Source organism: Oryzias melastigma, linkage group LG13, assembly GCF_002922805.2.
Source record: "Oryzias melastigma strain HK-1 linkage group LG13, ASM292280v2, whole genome shotgun sequence".
Lineage (NCBI taxonomy): Eukaryota > Metazoa > Chordata > Actinopteri > Beloniformes > Adrianichthyidae > Oryzias > Oryzias melastigma.
The window spans coordinates 1,376,842-1,396,784 of NC_050524.1; the positions used below are offsets into that span (position 1 = coordinate 1,376,842).

The 19,943-nt window shown below is 41.7% G+C and overlaps 2 protein-coding genes across 3 annotated transcripts in view; both read left to right on the forward strand.

Moving 5' to 3' along the window:
* Positions 1-2,043: 2,043 nt before the first annotated feature.
* LOC112149020 (NACHT, LRR and PYD domains-containing protein 12) lies at positions 2,044-17,350 on the forward strand. Of its 2 annotated transcripts, none has more exons than XM_024276464.2 (13): positions 2,044-2,383; positions 7,811-7,954; positions 8,920-9,030; positions 9,705-9,821; positions 9,958-10,077; positions 10,216-10,403; positions 10,491-12,327; positions 13,917-14,090; positions 14,328-14,501; positions 14,624-14,797; positions 15,288-15,461; positions 15,670-15,843; positions 15,958-17,350. In XM_024276464.2, the coding sequence occupies exons 1-13, from the start codon at positions 2,265-2,267 to the stop codon at positions 15,968-15,970; spliced, it is 3,519 nt and encodes a 1,172-aa protein (XP_024132232.1). In that variant the 5' UTR covers positions 2,044-2,264; the 3' UTR covers positions 15,971-17,350. The 2 variants fall into 2 exon arrangements, with proteins under 2 accessions (XP_024132232.1, XP_024132233.1); XM_024276465.2 differs by having other exon boundaries at positions 10,494-12,327.
* Positions 17,351-18,184: 834 nt separating this feature from the next.
* clip3 (CAP-GLY domain containing linker protein 3) overlaps positions 18,185-19,943 on the forward strand; it is a 15,369-nt gene continuing 13,610 nt past the window's right edge. Inside the window, exon 1 of the mRNA XM_024277767.2 lies at positions 18,185-18,294. The gene's annotated coding sequence lies outside the window, so the exon portion shown is untranslated. The remainder of the gene's footprint in view (positions 18,295-19,943) is intronic.

The following is a 19,943-nucleotide window of genomic DNA, read 5'->3' on the forward strand; positions in this document are numbered from 1 at the left end:
TCCGGCCCCCGGGCCTTGACTTTGACACGTGTGATCTAATCTTTAATGAGTTTTTTTTTAATGACTTTGGACGACATCAGTTTCATCAATGACTGATTTTTGGGATAACATTTTACAAAACTTCATAAATGACATCTGCATTTGATGTAACTGTATATCCCTGCATTAGGAACGATGTGTAACTGTAACTATGATCGTTCATTCTGTTTAGATGCTGCAGCTGTGTGTGGATTGTAGTTCTGTAGGTTGTTCTGTTTAAACGTTTGCTCAAGAAGAACTGAAGTCTTTTGCGTTTTTGCCAAAACAAAATATTTCAGACTGTGACCAGTGACCAGAGATTGTGCAGAGATTTTACAGAGATCATTCAGAGATTGTGCAGAGCGTCTAAGATGATGAAGACGCTGCAGAGCCTTCCTCCCAGGATGTTCACCGTGTCCGATCCGTGATATAACCACCTACCTGAAACTGTCCTCTCTCTGCACTGGTAGTGGTAGTGAGGAGCTGGAAGTTCCTCTCCTGCTTTACACAAACATCTTTTCTACCTTGTCCCACCTGTGAATGGCTGTTTGTCCATATAAAATTCTCTAATCATCTTTTTAAAACATCAAAAACAGAATTCTTTGATCAACATTAAAGTTGCTTATCTAAATCTTGGCGGGAACCAAACTGAACTAGAAGTCAAACTACAGACAGTAGAGGCTGAAGCTCCAAACGTTTCTGCTTCTGGTTTTCAAAGCTGTCAGCTGCTAATCGTGCGTGACCAGAAGGCAAAAGCAAAACTAACTTGACAGAGGATGAAGAGATAACCTAAAGTTTTCTGAAGGAGATTAAAGAGATTTAGGTCATTCTGATGTTTCCAACCTGGCATTAAAGTAAACATAACAATCATTGAAACTGGTGGATCCTGCAGATGTTTGTACAGCGATGAGGGGAAGTTTATGTGTCTGTTTTCTCAGAGAAACAAAAGTCACTGGACAGCCTTTACCAGCAGAGCCAAGAAGCAGAAAGCAGTGAGAGGAGACTTTAATCTGCAGACAGAAGGAATTCCCTCAGAGTTTTTGTTGTTTGTTGTTCAACCTCAACATTTTGGAAACTATTTAAATAGAACCGGCGATTCCAAATGATGAAATAGAAGTAAAAATATAATATTGTTCACATTTGTTTGATTTAAGAATCATGTTCTGTCATCACCTTTAAACCCAACTCTGATTCAAATGTATACAGTTAAGATCAAAATGACTTTTCTGAGAATTTCTTTGATCAAAACTGATGTGAAATAGGAGAAGATGAAAAAATGCTCTTTGAAAAACCATCTAGCTATTATGTAAAATCGACGGTGGGCGGAGCTACAAGCTCCCTGCTCCGCCCCGTTCTGATGCAGACCAATAGATCCATGAACGTCTTTGTTTTCCTGGTCTGAGCTGGAATCCGGATCAGATCTGTACATTTCAGATATTGCTCAACATTTTTGTCGCACTGCTAATGTTAGCTTGGAGCTTGAGGGGCTGTAAGCTAGTGGGACAGAGTGCAAACAAAGGGATGATGGGAAGTCAGGGCAGGCTTCCTCTACACCAGGGGTCACCAACGTGGTGCCGGCGGGCACCAGGTAGCCCTCAAGGCCCATACAAGGTGTCCTCCAGTCTCTTCCAAAAATAGCACAATAACTTGTGAGCTGCATCTAGAATTAAATTGTATTCTGTTGCTATTTTTTTTATTGCACTTGCATTTACATAGATTTAAAAATTAAAATATCTAAAAAATCTGTTTATGACACATGAACTTTAGATATGTTTTGGTGACCTTTGACCTACTCCAGTTCAAAGATCATTAATTTTGTTAAAAATGCTGCAGATTTGGTCATGAGTTCAAAATGTGACGAGATTTGTTTAAAAATGTGTAAGTTGATTTTTCTCTAACATTAAATTATTGATAAACATGGAACAACATAGTAAAAATGGGACATTATGGACCTTATGGATGTCTGAGAAAACAAACTAGGACTCCATTCGTACTCGTAGTGCAGATGATCCTCTAAAAAGGGGGAGGAGCATCTCTGTTCAGGTGACAGTAGAGATAAGGAAGTAGCAGGAATTGCGTGAGTTTGGATTGCGTGTTAACATCAGAGCTGAGAGATCAGAATGCTGTCAGTCCCACATTCTTCTGATTGAAAGCCTGAGCTCAGCTTCCTCCTCTGGTCGTCTGTCAAGAACTGACTCGAAGCGTTTGGTCATGTCTGCAGGACCTCAGCTGTCAGATCCACCAAGATGACGGATTCAGACCCGATCAGAGTCCAGGGTCCAGGATCCTGTAGTCTCTTCAGAATGAAGGACTGGTCCAACAATCAGCATCCAGACTCCAGAGAACCTGGACTCTCAGACTCAAGGTAAGAAGTTCTTTCTTCGTCTTGTAGCTGAGAGATGTTCACTGCATGATTCCAGAAACTTCAAACTGTGAACGATGGATTTCACCAGAACCGACGAGGCACAGACAGTATCTTAGAGAAGCATCAGTCACATGTATAAAACTTTCTGATGTCAAAAGTTATGCAATCATCTTTCTGATCATAATCAATAAGCATTCCATTCTGATCAACCTGTGATATGAAATAATGATTTCTGGAATAATGTAACGTCTGATGTTAATGAATGAACACTTGATCTCTGTTGCTAAATATAACAATACTCAAGAATTCACTAAATAATCAGCACTTAGACACATTAAAGTATAAATGACTATAAACTGAAGCTAAGAACCAAATTATAGTAAAAAAACTGAAGTAAAACACAAAAGGGGTGGGATTAGATCATTTATCATCTTCTGGATCTCATTCAAGGATTCCATTAAACAAATATAATATTTCATGGATTAATTGTGTCGTTACTGTGAGGAAAATGTGTCTTTGTATAATTGAACGCAATGATAATGTCGTCATCTTTTATCGTCTTTCTTCTTTGGTATTTTGGTTTCATCGCTTAAAACAAACTAATTTCATTTTTAATTTTGGGGCGGAGCTACAGGATCTCCCAGCAGGCTAACATGTTTGTGCATAAATCAAGACCAACTCTGACTTAATATATTTTTTTAGATGTCGTACAATGGCATTGTATTTTATAAGGAATACTTATAAAAGTATTTTCGCCTCAGTCTGAAGTTTTACACTTCTTTTTTACACCAAAGTAAATCTTTTTCTGGTTAGCTGTAACTCTGAGGTTGTGCAAAAGTACATCTAGAGTTTTGTGTAATCTGATTCCTTTTTAGTTGGTTTAGGTGGTTCTCAGAGCTGGTGAACGGTTGTTAGAACCAGAGTCTCTAAGTTTCTACACAGTGCAGATGGTTGGAGCTGAATGTCAATAGTGTGAAAGTAGAGATGGACGGCGTGTTACCTCAGACCCATCAGAGCTGATGAAGAGTTCTGACCATGAATTCATTCATTCATTCATTCATTCTGAATTCAGGGGATGCAGCGGCTGTGTTTGAACTCACTGTAGAATTAAACTCTATTTCCTCTGGTTCTGCAGGAGGTTCCTCTCTCTACAGCCCAGACTCAACACAGGAGAGTCATAGAAAATCCATACATGTGATCTGCATTGATCGGATTCACATCATAGTATGAAAACCTGTCATGGACCAGAAAATGGTTTTAACCATCATTGAACAACGGAAGCAATAAATGAAATTATGTCTTTAAATCTGAAACAAATCTTTTAGAAAATTAGCCGTCAGACCCTAAGATAGAACTGATGAGAGCTCCTCCCCCCAAACGGGAATCATGGGAATAAACATGACGTGTTGGAATTGATTCAGGAAAAATGGATCAAACTGCAGATCAAGTTCAGGTTTAAGTAAAAATAAGGCGAGTCGTGAGTTTAATCTGCACGGGGAATGAGGTTCAGCGGGTCGCTTCACGAGAATTTGTTTACCTGAGATCGACTGAACTCCTTCCACCTTCTGTCAGAGCGAATCTGAGAGCACAACATGTCATTCAACACCAAGCGACGTGATCTGCAGCAGATCTGTGACATCCATCCTGTTCAGAAAAACAACAGTTTGGACTCTGAAGTCTGCAGACGAAGGTCAACTTTACAGAAATGCCTTTACATGAACATAGAAACAGAAATGTTTGCTGTTTATTTGAGTTTCTGGTTCTAAAACGTATAAAATTTAAGATGTTCTTTAACTGAAACGACCGTGCTGTCCAGATTCAAGCTGCTCACGAAATGTTCTGCTTCTGATGATTAAAACATATCAACAAGTCTGTCAGGTGTAGCTGCTAATGAGGCGTGACCCGAAGACTGGAGCAAAGGCAGACAGCGAATAAAAACATGATGAGGAATGTGCAGAACCAGCAGATAAACACAAATCATCCAAAATAACAGATGAACAGATAACCAAAGGGACTGTACAGTCACGAAGAACTGGAGGCAGGGGATACTTCCTTTAGCCGTTCCTGACTCCTCCCATTCCACTTTGAGTCTGAGAGTCCAGGTTAATCAGAGTCTGGATGAAGGTTCAAGTCAGATGTCTGCAACTTTTAATAAAAAAAGAGCCATTTGTGTCTGTTTCTCACTGATCTAAGCCTAGTAGGAGCATCAAAGTCTTAATTCCTCCTTTTGAGAAATGTGGTGCTGCTTTACATTGGAATTGTTGTTACTTTTGAAATATATATATATATGAATGAATGAATGAATGAATGAATGAATGAATGAATGAAATGGTTTATTTCAAGCAATCAGGTCATAATACATACATAACATATCACTTAATGAATCACAAGTAGATCGCTTGAAAGGGAGTGGAAGGAAGCGAATTTATATAATCCCACCCCGATATATATATATATATATATCATTTATGTGAAACAATTACGACACCCTATGAAAGCCTGTTTTTGGATACATACACATTAAAGATCAAATTGAACATCACTGAGGGATCAACAGCATATAGCTGACAATAAAACATTTAAAGCCTATTTTGAACTATCTATGAAATGTAATTTCAAAAGAAAGTAATTTCTGCTAATGTTTAAGTTCAGACACGTCACACTTCAGACTAATGAAGAGACTGATAGATGCCACAAAGTGTAATTTTTTTCTTTAGACCAGGGGTCCCCAAACTACGGCCCATGGGCCGAACCCGGCCCACCAGCACATTTTGCCCGGCCCCCCACACACTATCAGAGACGCATGATTTTTTCCTCCAATCTGGCTTTGAGATTGTTTGCTAACACTGCTAGCAAAATAGTGCTTTGCTAACAGTGCTTTCTGTTAGCAACGCAGAAAACAGTGTTAGCATCAATCGCAGACCGAACAAATAACAGAAAACACTTTTTCTGTTAGCCTAAAAAATGACCCCGGCCCCGCATCAGTGAAGAAAAGGTTATATGCCCCTCACTAGGAAAAGTCTGGGGACTCCTGCTTTAGACCGAGGCTCGTATCACTTCCTTTCAACATAAAAGACTTCCTGTGCCTCATAGGATCATCCCACTGACGCTAAAGCACTACCATAAAAAGTTTTCAACAAGACAAGTCAAAAATGTCCTTTTTGACATTTGATAACATGAACATGACTTCAATTGTTTAGAATTCAATAGAATAATATATGAAGAATACACAAACTGATTTTCTTAGCCACTCCTTTTGTACAGCGATCAAACACTGCATACATCTCATAAAAGGAGCTCTCTGAGAAGATCAAACTTGTTACTAAAGCTTTGATAGTTTTGGAAATCTGTGCAGAATGGTCGAGGAATGGTAGAGTACATCTTGATTGGTGGTGTAAAAACATAACTGTTTATTTTACTGTACTAGAAGTACCTCCATCATAAATCTAATTCAAGTGAATGCTAACTAGGTCATTTTCAATAGTTAGGGCTACTGTCTTCCTTCTTTACTCATCCGGAGAGCCACTATGAAGAGATAAAAGAGTCGCAGAAGCAGAACTCTGGTCAAAGCTTTAGCAGAGAAATCTGGCTGGAGGCCTAGAAAAAGCTACCAGACTGGATTTCATCAGGAATGCAGTTAGACCGACTGAAAATGGAAAGTTGGCCTCAGTTAAAGAAATGTTGCATGAGAACATGGTTGGTTTAGTCACGAAAGGAAATGTTGACTCTTCTGTCTGTCAGTGAAAGACAAACTTTGAAAATGACAAATCTACTGACAAGGAAGCATGAAAAACAAACTTTATTTTATATCAATGTATATATCTTATTAGTAGTATTTCCTCTCAATCTCTATCCTATTGATCTGCAGCTGAAACCAAACTCTCAAACTCTACAGGCAGGACAGCTGGATCCATGCTGGTTAACGGTCTCAGTTCCATTCAACCTGGATTCATGACACCCTGAAAGCCCAAACCATGACCAAGCCTCCTCCATGTTTCCTTTCTTGAAAAGGAAACATTTGGGAATAGAGAACTGATATTCCCATAAAGATCCGGGTTTGTCTTGTTTGTCTGCAGGACGCTCGGTCAGGATCTGTGTGCCAAAATGCATCTTGGGAAATTCCAGTCTGTATTATTTTAGATTTCTTTCAACAGTGGTGTTCATCGTGGTAAATGTCTTTGGACATCGTCCTAGACTCCGTGCTCCCTTCCGTTTGCCATCAGGTTTTCTTTTGGAACTGCGTCCAGTATCATTCATTTCTATTTTATTCCTGATTAAAGGAATGTGTGGTTTTCATGTTTTCTGTTCTTATTTTTCATCACTTTGGGTTTTTCTTTAATTCTGAACAGGAGCATCAATTATTGTTTTCTTGTCTCAAATTTAATTAGAACACTAATGGCACTTTTGATTGAATGAAACTCATAATAATCTGCACATCCATGAAAAGATCTTTACAGTATTTTTGTTGTCTCTGTTTGGGTTTGAATAGAACTGTGTCCTGATTGGTCAGCTGTAGGATGGTTACGCCAGGAGTGTCAAACTCAATCGCACAAGGGGCCAAAATCCAAAACACACCTCAGGTCGTGGGACAAACGGAATAAACATTTAATGAACACTCTAAAATTAAATGTTTAAAACTTTAAAACCGTAACTTTTTAACATAATTATAAATAATAAAAATGCAGGAATATTAGAATAAATCAACTTAAACCTTAAATAACTTTCAATATTTTACTCTACATAAAAATATATTTTGTCAGAATTATACAAGTTAGAAATGAGCCCAAGATAACATCGGGTCATTAATAACAATAAAATAAAATGATGTGGAGGGCCGGATAGAATTACCCGGAGGGCCGGATCCGGCCCCCGGGCCGTGACTTTGATACTTAGCTACTTAGGACGAGTGTGGAGGGTTACAGCATTGAGAAAATTATGAAGGTCTTTACAGCAGAGGTCAAGAATCTAAATAACAAACTTGCACACAGACTGACTCTATACATGGACACTTTCAGTTTGACCCTGACAGTGTTTTTCAGTTTGACTCTCCTCATGGATCATCCTGTCAGTGTTCTGGAACTTCTCACTTCTTCTTGTGTTGTCTTGTTCTGTCCCAAACCATGAGGATCCTCCCCAAATGTGTTCGTATAAGTGTGACCTTACGGAAATCTGAGAAAACAAACTAGGACTCCATTCGTACTCGTAGTGCAGATGATCCTCTAAAAAGGGGGAGGAGCATCTCTGTTCAGGTGACAGTAGAGATAAGGAAGTAGCAGGAATTGCGTGAGTTTGGATTGCGTGTTAACATCAGAGCTGAGAGATCAGAATGCTGTCAGTCCCACATTCTTCTGATTGAAAGCCTGAGCTCAGCTTCCTCCTCTGGTCGTCTGTCAAGAACTGACTCGAAGCATTTGGTCATGTCTGCAGGACCTCAGCTGTCAGATCCACCAAGATGACGGATTCAGACCAGATCAGAGTCCAGGGTCCAGGATCCTGTAGTCTCTTCAGAATGAAGGACTGGTCCAACAATCAGCATCCAGACTCCAGAGAACCTGGACTCTCAGACTCAAGGTAAGAAGCTCTTTCTTTGTCTTGTAGCTGAGAGATGTTCACTGCATGATTCCAGAAACTTCAAACTGTGAACGATGGATTTCACCAGAACCGATGAGGCACAGACAGTATCTTAGAGAAGCATCAGTCAGAACAAATGTAAATGTACAGAACAACTCTGCAGCTTCACTTCCATTTATAAAGTAATTCATCTACTTTTATCCAACATCCTATGCACAAAACATCCCCATGTGTTTACTTTTCTTTGTTTTAAGTGCGTTTGGATAAGGGTCTCGGCCAAACAGTAAATGCAAACTGAAAATGTGAAATTTGTTTTGGACGATAAACAAAAACTCCAGTACTGGGCCTGGAGGATGTACGAGCGGGCCAACATACCTGAGTAATAAACCTAACCACAGAGTTTCTGTGGAAAGTCTGTAATAATACATCTGCATTCCTCAGACACGTAAGATGATTGGAGCTGGAACCCAAAAGGATCCAATTAGAGATGGATGACATGTAACTCAGAGCGGATCAGGAGTGATGAAGAGTTTTGGTCGTGACTTTAGTAACTAATGCAGCTCATGTTGTTTCATGAACTAGAGATGAAACTCTAAAAATGTTTTCTAGACTTTTAGATACCAGAAATAGCTGGACAACTATAAATAGAAGTCTAAATGATCTGAGAGGCATTTAAAGGAGTGGCTTCCTGGAATGTGTGCGGGGATAAATGCTCATGAATTTATTACAGAGTCTGGCTTGAAGCAGATTCCAGATCACATGTTTTTAATGGGATCTGAATCCCCCCCGAAGTACTCTGGTGGCAGTTTATGAGCACCAGAAAAGGGCATTAGCTGGGTGATGCTAAACCAGCTAACGTTTGGATTCCCAGACAAAGAATAACCTTTCCAACAATCCCCACTGTCAGAGCTTTACTGTCATTAAAACCACAACGCCTTCTAACCTGAGAGGATGTTTGTTTGCAGAGATGAACTGCTACAGAGAATCAAGTCAGACAGCATCTATGCATTAAGAAGACTGAACTCCAAAGAGAGAAACCCACCATACATGAGTCAACCTGGACCTCCAGATGCTAAGTAAGGAACAGTTTCTTATATAAATTGAGATAAACATTTAGCAACACGGAAAACAGCAGCAATGATGAACCAACCAACAACAGAAGAGTCATTAAAGACCCACTCCAAAGCAAATGATCTTCTTAACATGTTCTTGGAGCGGTTTTCTAACGATGGAGGACATATAGACAGAAAATCGGGTCAAAATTGCATATCTAAATATTTTTATTCAAATTGTTGTGAATCAGGAGCAGATGAAAGAAATGCTGTTTAAAAAAGACTGTATTTGTGACAGAAAACCCTCTGGGCGGATCATAAGCTCCCTGCTCCACCAGCAGACAAATAGATCCATGAATGTCTTTGTTTCCTCGTCTGAGCTGGAAGCTAGCTGTGATACAGCTTACCATTTTTGTTGCACCACTAATGTAGGTTGGGGTAGTGAGGGGCTGTAAGCTAGTGGGAGAGTGTGTAAACAAAAGATGATGGGAAATGGGGGTGGGGTTTCTCTTCAACAGCAGAGGTGAATTTCTAATGACCCTCAGAAATTAAGTCCTACGTTTTTAGACATTATTTTAGATATTGTTATCAGAATTCAAAGACCACTTGGAAGGATTTGAAAACAGATCAACCAATGGTTGGGATTGGAATTTAAAACGATGAGAACTAACACATCTGACATTGATGTTTGTTTGCAGAGATCAACTACTCACTCAGAAAAGTCCGTCGTCAGACAGCATCTATGCATTAAGAAGATTAAACTCCAAAGAGAGAAATCCACCGTACATGAGTCAACCTGGACCCCCAGATGCTAAGTAAGGAACAGTTTCTTGAATAAACTAAGATAAACAATTAACGACATGGAAAACAGCAGCAATGATGAACCAACCAACAACAGAAGAGTCATTGAAAATAAGAAGCCCCAACATATCTGACCATGCTTGTTTGCAGAGCTCAGCAGATTGAACTGAGGAGCCAGTCTGCAGAATCCAGATGTTGGTCCATGAAGAGCAACAACTCCAAAGAGAGAAATCCACCCTTTATGTGTGAATGTGGACCACCGGGCTCAGAGTAAGAGACTGTCTCTGTAAAACGAGCTTAGAAAGTTCTTTTTTCCACTAGTGTTTAAAAAAATGAAAGATATGCTTCATATTTTCAATCCGTGTATCTTTTTAAATCGTATTCTGTTGATCCTCATGTTATCCACAGAAAGGCGATCCCTGTTTGTGAGGAGAAGCGGCCGTCCTGTTGTGCTCTGTGTCAGAACATCCTGAAGGACCCGATCTCCATCAGCTGTGGACACTGGTTCTGCAGATTCTGCATCACCTCATCCTGGGACCAGTCTGCTCCATCAGGACTCTTGTCCTGTCCTCAGTGTGGCAAAAGACCAAGAACTGGTGAGTCAGAGCGGAAGAATCCAAAGTGAGACTGAAGAACTTATATATGAATACTGATGGAGGTCTTTCTCTGCTGTCTTTCTACAGCAGATGTTGGTCTCCAGGAGCTCTTAGATGAACATCAGATCAGTCTGAGGAGGAAATGTGAACATGCAACTGAAGAATCAGGAAGAGAATCTCTCCTAAACCTGATCTACACGGAGCTCTACGTCACAGACGGACTGAGAGAAGTTCAGACCCAACATGAGGCGAGGCAGATGGAGACCTCTTCCAAGACCAACAGGCTTCATGATGCTCCAATCAGGAACCAGGACATCCTGAAACCTTTACCTGACCAACATGGACCCATCAGAGTGGTTCTGACCAGCGGCGTCGCTGGAGCTGGAAAAAGCTTCTCGGTGCAGAAGTTCACTCTGGACTGGGCCGAGGGCTCGGAGAACCAAGACATCAGTGCTGTGGTTCCTCTTTCCTTCAGGGAGCTGAACCTGATCAGAGATGAGCAGCACAGTCTTCTCACTCTGATCCAGCGGTTCCATCCAACGTTCCAGAAGATCCCAGCAGAGCAGCTGTCTGTCTGCAAACTTCTGTTCATCTTTGATGGTCTGGATGAAAGCAGACTTTCTCTGGACTTCAGCAACAGTCCAGTGGTGTCTGATGTCACCCAGAAGTCCTCCATCAATCTGCTGCTGATAAACCTCATCCAGGGACGTCTGCTTCCCTCAGCTCTGGTCTGGATCACTTCCAGACCTGCAGCAGCCAATCAGATCCCTCCTTCATGTGTGGACAGACTGACAGAAGTACGAGGCTTCAATGATGCTCAGAAGGAGGAGTACTTCAGGAGGAGATTCCCACATGAAGAGCTGTCCAGTAGAATCATTGCCTACATCAAGGGCTCCAGAAGCCTCTACATCATGTGCAGCATTCCAGTCTTCTGCTGCATCACTTCTGCAGTTCTGGAGGATTTCTTGACCACAGAGCAGAGAGGAGAGCTGCCCAGCACTTTAACCGACATGTACTCAAGTCTCCTGCTGGTTCTGGCAAAGAGACGGAAGGAGAAGTACCAACAAGGACAGAGCTTAAACCAACAAGAGCTGAAAGAAACGGATGCTGAAGTTCTTCTGAAGCTGGGGATGCTGGCGTTTAATCATCTGGTGAAAGGAAATGCCATTTTTTATGAAGAAGACCTGCAGCAGTGTGGTCTGGATGTTGCAGAGGCCTCTGTGTTCTCTGGAGTTTGTACTAAGTTCTTCAGAAAAGAGTGTGGAGTCTTTGAGAAACCGGTCTACAGCTTCATCCATCTGAGCGTTCAGGAGTTCCTGGCTGCAGTCTACATGTTCCACTGTTACACCAACAAGAACGCAGAAGTGATGGAGGACTTCCTGGGGAATGACTGGGATCCTGTAGGGTTCTTTGAAAAAGCCTGGCAATCTGTGGGCTTCCTGAGGAACCAGAGAAACTCATCTCCTGAACTGTTTCTCTGCAAAGTCATGGAGAAATCCCTGCAAAGTAAGAACGGACATCTGGACCTGTTCGTCCGCTTCCTCCACGGCCTCTGTTTGGAGTCAAACCAGAAAATATTAGCAAGTCTTCTGGGAAAAACAGACAGCAGTCCAGAAACCATCCAGAGAATCATCAACAACCTGAAGATGATGAACAGTTTTAAGATGTCTCCAGACAGAAGCATCAACATCTTCCACTGTCTGATGGAGATGAAAGACCTCTCCGTTTATAGAGACATCCAGGAGTTCCTGAGGTCAGAGAACAGAGCAAACCAGACACTCTCAGAGATCCACTGCTCCGCTCTGGCCTACATGCTACAGATGTCAGAGGAGGTTCTTGATCGGCTGGACCTGAACGAGTACAACACCACATTAGAAGGTCGACGGAGGCTGATCGCGGCTGTGAGGAACTGCAGGAGGGCCCGGTGAGTTCAGAGGATGACGTCAAAAGAAATCAAAAAGAACAAAATATTGCAGATCACAGCTGTGGCTTTGTAAAGTTAACGCCGTCACCAGTGACAGAACATATCACACATAGTCTTTGAAAACACAACTCATACACAGGTTACGTAATTCCAGCATATTCTGTAGTGGAGAAAAGCAGTTGGTCTTTACAAACGAGGCTGTAAAGGGTCGTAAATAAGTGCTTTTTTTATTACAGTTATGCCGTTTTACCAAAAAAAAAGTTGTTTTCTGGAACATAGTTTTTACAGAGGAGTAAGAGTTCATTAGAAATTAACCTCTGAGTTGTGGGCGGGACCGTCTCTTTGGAGTAAGCCTGGCCTCACTTCCCAACATCCATCTGTTTACATACTCTCACACAAACTTGCAGTCTCTCACAACCCCAACCTAACATTACAGTTCTGATCCAGATTCCAGCTCAGATGAGAAACACAAAGACATTCATGGATCTATTTGTCTTCAAGTGGATGCATCAGAAAGGGGCGGAGCTGGGAGCTCTACATCACAAGCACAATATATTCACATTTGAATAAAAAAATTAACTGAAATTGCAATTTCAAGCGTAATTTTCTTTATATCTGTCCATTATCAAGAAAATGCAACAAGAACATGTTAAAAACACAATTTTCCTCCAAGTGGGTCTTTAAGTTGCATTTCTTGCTAAAATGTACCTTTTCCACAATAATGACCCAAATGTTTGCTAAATTCCAGACAGGAATGGCAACGGCTCAATCAATGGTCACCTCAGTCTTTTGACTGTTCTCTAAAACTGTGAGAGGAACTTAGAACTTTCGTTGGTAACTCAGACCTCTGTCTATTTTCCAGGGAACAGAAGAACAGCTACATTGCTATCTGTGTTAGCTCAGCTAGCAGCATCTGTAGCTAGCTTCTGTATGTAGCACACAGAAATCCGCCCTGAGATACCCGTATGCACATACATATGTAATGTTGTGATTATCAGGAAGATGATTGAAACAGAACATTTCAGAATAACAAACTGTTTACCTCACAGAGTTTCATTCAATGTCTCTGCCGTGTGTTTCCCTCTCTTTTCTCTGTGCCCCTTCTCACTCCAGTAGGAAACCCCGTATCTAAGAGAGCTGTGACAAATGTCCAAAACAATTTTGATGTGTTTACATTTTGTCATTAGAAAAGGTTAATTAAATAATTAAATATGTATTTAATTAATTAAATATATATTTAATACTTATTTAATTGTTAAATTAAATGATTACAAATAACATAAGCATTATTTTTTTACGTAACATTACATTACATTACAGTATGTCTACATGAGGAAATAAATGACACTGCTCAAGTGGGCAGAAGCTCATACCGGAGGCCTTTTATTGTCATTCGTTGTCCGTGTGTGTCGGCCAAAAAGGTTCTCATGTTGCACCCTTAAGGAGTTTGTTAAAGTTACATGTAGTTTCAGATTACACAGACAGATTGATGATTTGGGATTAAATCCACGAGTTTCTTTCCACATTCATTTCCTGACATGGATGTGTCTCGATCTTTTAGTCACAGCAGATCTCTGTGTTTTTCCCAGACTTGCCGGCTGTGGGCTCACACTGACAGACTGTGAAGTCATAGTTTCAGCGCTGAAGTCCAACCCGTCCCATCTGACAGAACTGGACCTGAGTAACAACATCCTGCAGAGCTCTGCGGTGAAGGTTCTGTTTGCTGGTTTGGAGAGTCCAAACTGCCGATTGGAGACTCTGAGGTTAGAAAATGCTGCTGCTGGTGGTTCTTTGTAACATTTGTACAGTTCTGCTCTCACATAATAATGCTTTTCATTAAAGTACATTAGACTAATTTATTTCATTAGAAAGTTTTATATTTCATAAAGTTCGTTTTTTTAAGATAAATCCATGTTTTTTAGGAGCTTCAGATTTGACACCTGAACAACTGCAACTCGTTCCAGATTATTCTAATCCTGATTTTTCCTTGTTTGTTTTAGGTTGCAAAACATTAGGTTTTCAGAGATCAGCTGTGCTGCTTTGGCCTCAGTTCTGAAGTCCAACCCGACCTATCTGACAGAACTGGACCTGAGCAGGAACAACCTGCAGGATTCAGGAGTGAAACACCTGTGTGGTTTTCTGGAGAGTCCAGACTGCAGACTGCAGACTCTGAGGTCAGATCTCTGCTCCTGCTGGAGGCCTTTTGTTGTTCAATGCTGTTTATTTAAAGGTTGTTTTTTTTTTTTGCTGTATGAATCAGTCTGGATAAAAACCTCTGTTCTTCCTCTGGATTCAGGTTGGAGAACTGCAGTCTGTCGGAGATCAGCTGTTCTGTTCTGGTCTTAGCTCTGAAGACCAACCCAACCAATCTGGCAGAACTGGACCTGAGTGAGAACAAGCTGCAGGATTCAGGCTTGAAGCAGCTGTGTGGTTTTCTGGAGAGTCCAGACTGCAGGCTTCAGACTCTGAGGTTGGTGTGATGAGAAAGTTGTGATGGTCTTACCTGCAGTCACAGACTTTTACTTTAAAACTAACATATTTATTTTAGATTAAAAATAAAAACCATAAAAAAGTAAAAAGCTAAGATTCTTTCCTTCAGATTTCAGCATCTGATTGAGAAATATTTCAAACTATGTTTCTTCAAAAGGAAAATATTGAAAGACGTAAAAAAAAAAATCAGGTGAAATACATCTTTAACTTTGAGATGAAAGTACTCTATTCATGATATTCTTCAAAACTCTTATTTTTATGATACATTTGTAGAAACAAATAAAAAGTGAATTTCTTTTTCCAATAAAGGAGTGCTCTGGTTTGATGCTCACCTGTGTTCGGCATAGAGAATTGGAATCTGAAGCTTGATGCAGTAAAGACATTTATTCTTTAGGATCTTTTAGCTCCTTTGATCTAAAATCGATTGAAGAAATTATTTATTTTTAAACTTAACTCTATCCTGGATTCAGGTTGGAGGACTGCAGTTTCTCTGAGGTCAGCTGTGCCGCTCTGGTGTCAGCTCTGAAGCTCAACCCCTCCCACCTGACAGAACTGGACCTGAGCTTCAACATGTTGCAGGATGCAGGACTTCTGCATCTGTGTGGTTTTCTGGAGAGCCCAGACGCCAGACTGAAGACTCTGAGGTCAGTTCTGTGTTTGCTGTAGATCTTTTATGTTTATGACAATGTAGTGGAGGAAGAGGAGAGGGTTAGATGAAGGCAGATGATTCACTATGGCGCCCCCTACAGGGAGCAGCTGGAAGACAAAATAGAGAAGATTTAACCGTACACGTGATTCGAGTCCAACGCGCACACAGCTAACAGGAAATGATGTCATCTGCCTTCGATTCAGGTTGAGCTGCTGCAGGCTGACAGGGATCAGCTGTGCAGCTCTGGTCTCAGTGCTGAAGGTAAACCCGTCCCACCTATCAGAACTGGACCTGAGCAGAAACAACCTGAAGAACGCCGATGTTCAGCAGCTCTACAAGCTGATGATGAGTCCAGACTACAACCTGCAGACGCTGAGGTCAGTGCAGCTGCTGGTGGAACGTTTTAGTCCTAACAGAGTCAGTGTGAAGGTTTCCTATGAAGCTGTAGACGATGTGGAAACGTTTCTCTGATTTCTCTGCTCCTCCTGCAGGTGGAACGTCTGAACAAGGGAGAGAAAGCAGGTCTGACGGTCCAATCTCATCTCCTCAGAGGTTCTGTTCTGGTTCCTCCAGAACCAAAGTGTCACTCAAATATTCGAATTTTACCAAAATCAGCAAAAACAAGCAGCAGGTCTGTCTGTACATGATGAGAGTTTGATGGAGGGATCAGTGGTCCCACAGAAGCAGACGTTTGTATCCGTTTCCACGGCGCTGCAGTCCGCCAGACGCCTGAACGCAGCACCGGACTCACTTCTGACTTCACGTTTGCCGTAAATGATCCAGCCTGACGAACACTCGCTCCTGAAGAGTTTTCTGTGCGAAGGATGTTGTTTTCGTGTTGCTGAACGTTGGATCTTCTCACTTTTGTTGCTTCATGTTGACATGCTGCTTCCAGAACAAAACTATGATGAAGGTCAGCTTCACTAAGTCTGAGGTCACTGAAGATCAAATGAAGGATTGTTAGCTAAAGAAATGTCCGTTGCTGTCGTGTCGCTGACCGTCGGATCTTCATACTTCATGCTGACTGTGAATGCTGCTGCAGGAACAGAGAGGAGTCATAAAAACACGTCAAAGCACTCACAGCTGTGACGATGTTCAGCTTTACTAAGTCTGAGGTCACTGAGGATCAAATGAAGGATTGTTAAGATAAAGAAATGTCCGTTGCTGTCGTGTCGCTGACCGTCGGATCTTCATACTTCATGTTGACTGTGAATGCTGCTGCAGGAACAGAGAGGAGTCATAAAAACATGTCAAAGCACTCACAGCTGTGACGATGTTCAGATTTACTAAGTCTGAGGTCACTGAGGATCAAATGAAGGATTGTTAAGATAAAGAAATGTCCGTTGCTGTCGTGTCGCTGACCGTCGGACCTTCATACTTCATGTTGACTGTGAATGCTGCTGCAGGAACAGAGAGGAGTCATAAAAACACGTCAAAGCACTCACAGCTATGACGATGTTCAGCTTTACTAAGTCTGAGGTCACTGAGGATCAAATGAAGGATTGTTAAGCTAAAGAAATGTCGATTTTGAAGGAGATTTATTTAAACTTTAAGATATTTTCTACAATTGTTGAATGTCTCCACTTTGTTAGCATAATGTCTTGAGTTTGATGACAGCATCTTCATGTTTATGTCGTTTCACTGCAGTGGAATTTAAACATGGATTCAATGTTAGTCCTCAACATGTTTGTTAAATGTTTCTAATTTAACTCTTTAACAACTTTGTAGCAGCTGAGTTCGATCAGTCGACGCTGTGATGATCAGTGAGTTGAATGGCTGTCATTCTTTTTTCTTTGTAGCCTCATTTTCCAGGCAAAATGTTTCATATTTCATGTTATTTTTTTAGGTGAAAACCTCAAACAAATAAAATGTGTCAGTAAATCAGATCATTGTTGATTTTCTTTTCACTCACAGTTCTGATATTCAATATTTTTTGTGTGACAGTAGAAGCCTGTTAATCACACACTGAATTAAATCATGTGTGTTGGAGCAGAAAAACATCTGGATGGGAATCAAAAACTCATCTTCTTATTCCTCTAAATACATTTTAAAATTAAGTTTCATTCAGGGATGATGTTATTTATACATATTTAAGTGCAACTAGCACAAACACTGATTTAAATTCACTTTGGCCTCACATGATACGTGCAGCCAAGATGCTCATTTCTCTATTGCCTGCATTTATTTTAAGTATGTCAAAGGCTAAATGTTGTTGTTGGCCACAGGTGGACAGAAACCAGGTGGAAGAAAGAAAGACAATTGAACACAATCACACCCCTGATCCCAATCCCCACAACGAGTTTCTAAAAATGTGATTGCAAGATTGCTACATCTAGAATTTAAACGGATCATAAACCTGAACAGGTGCTTCAAAAGTGAAGGAGCCTTTGTAAGAGAGTGTTTGGTTACCCTTTAAGTCCATCACCATCTTGTCTTGGCCATGATTGGCTGCAGGTGATTCTCCCCACACCACAAAACACCACAAGGACCCACATCACCCCCTCCTGTGAAAGCCACTGATGTGCAGACTGCATGCGCAGACTGCATGCGCAGACTGCATGCGCAGACTGTCCCGGGGAACAGCACAGCTGCACATTCCACCAGCTAAACGAAGACAAACCTTAGAATCCTGCAGTTTCAATAAAAAGGTCCATAAATGTGAGGAAAACATAACCTTTATTTTGAAAAGCCGGTGTGAGGAGGGAGGGGGGAGGAGGAGGCGGGGCAGCGCGCGGGGAGGGGGGAGAGCATCATTGTGGGGTTCGCTGCGGAACAGAGAAGACAGACACGCGCGTCCTCCTCACGAACCCACAGCGGCTTGTTTTCAGGTAAACAGCGCGCGCGCGCTCTGATCTTCATCGATAGTCTTCATCTCTATACTGATCATCATCATCCTCATCAATAACCTTCATCAGATGATCGAGCGGATGAAGATGGCGAGGATGAGGAGGGCGGGAAGAACCCTGATTCCCTCCTCAGCATCTTCATCCGCTCCTGGTTCGGACGTCACTGGTTCTGGTTCTGGTTCTGATGTGACTGGTACTGGTTCGAACGGACCAACCGCATGCGCGTGATCCGTGCGTGTGCGCGCACCCTCGTTGTTTGGGGCGTTTTTCTTTCCGTCTGCGCACATCGACGGAACCGCGAAAGGACGGTTCGGTTCGTTCTCTGCAGAACCGGGACAGTTCCCCCGTCCTGCGGGGCGACGCCGCGCGGAGCGGCGGTTCTGGGCGGGTTGTTTGTGTTGAGCTTCGGTCTGATGTAAAATGGAGGCTGATGATGGAGGAGGAGGAGGAGGAGGAGGAGGGGGTGCTGCCCCCCACCCCCACCCCCTCCATCATCCTCCTGGAAACAGCAGAACTGTTCTGATGGAGCAGAATCTCGGTCCGGTTCCCCGTGAGGTCCAGAGATTCTCCTCCAGAATCCAGAGAACATTCCAGACAAGGTCATGGAGAGGAGCGCGTGAGGGAGCGCGTGAGCTCCGTTCTGAAGGAGGACGCAGGTAGAGCACGCGCTCCTCCTCATCTCAACCCAAATCACAACATTTTGACACATTTGATTTAACCAAATTCTGATCCGATTCATTCAAACGATTCATTTTCTTTGTTTGATGTTTTAGTTCTTTATGACTTTTTGATTTTTATGTGAAAATGATGAAGTAAACCGCTGTGCATTCTGGGAAAATGTAACATTCTCAAGTCTCCTTGTTGTGTTTTATCAAAAACAAAACTTAAAGAAAATATCCCGATGCAGATCCTTTCAAAATACAACTCGACATTTCAAAATAAAATTGGAAAAATCAACTCATTTATGAATCAATCTTTATGAAAAAAACAATATATGAACAGTTTATTTCATATATGGAAGCAGTATCTATCAGTATATTGAAATATATTACTATACTCCAACCATTATAGTTTTGTTATATTGAAATATATATATTTGATATATACTGAAATATTTATATATATGGGCTGCACGGTGGCGCAGTGGTTAGCGCTCTTGCCTCACAGCGAGAAGGCCCCGGTTCGACTCCCGGCTGGGACCTTTCTGTGTGGAGTTTGCATGTTCTCCCCGTGCATGCGTGGGTTTTCACCGGGGACTCCGGCTTCCTCCCACCGTCCAAAAACATGCTTCATAGGTTCATTGGTGACTCTAAATTGCCCCTAGGTGTGGATGTGAGAGTGAATGTGTGTGATTGAGGCCCTGCGACGGACTGGAGACCTGTCCAGGGTGGACCCCGCCTTCGCCCATCAGCAACCGGGATAGGCTCCGGCACCCCCGCGACCCCGAAAGGGAAGAAGCGGCCAAGAACATGGATGGATGGATGGATGGATATTTATATATATATTAGGGCAGTAAATCAATTAAAAAAAATACTAATTAATCGCAAATCTGGAATAAATTAATCGCGATTAATCAATCCAATTCAATTCAATTTTATTTATATAGCCCAAAATCACAAAGGAATTTGCCT

What these genes read in the sequence shown, in the direction of transcription:
- LOC112149020 (XM_024276464.2), top strand. Translation starts at nt 2,265, where the DNA reads ATGACGGATTCAGACCCGATCAGAGTCCAGGGTCCAGGATCCTGTAGT. An exon ending in CCTGGACTCTCAGACTCAAG is followed by an intron (nt 7,955 to 8,919) that starts GTAAGAAGCTCT and finishes GTTTGTTTGCAG; the next exon opens with AGATGAACTGCTACAGAGAA. An exon ending in TGCCGATTGGAGACTCTGAG is followed by an intron (nt 14,091 to 14,327) that starts GTTAGAAAATGC and finishes TGTTTGTTTTAG; the next exon opens with GTTGCAAAACATTAGGTTTT.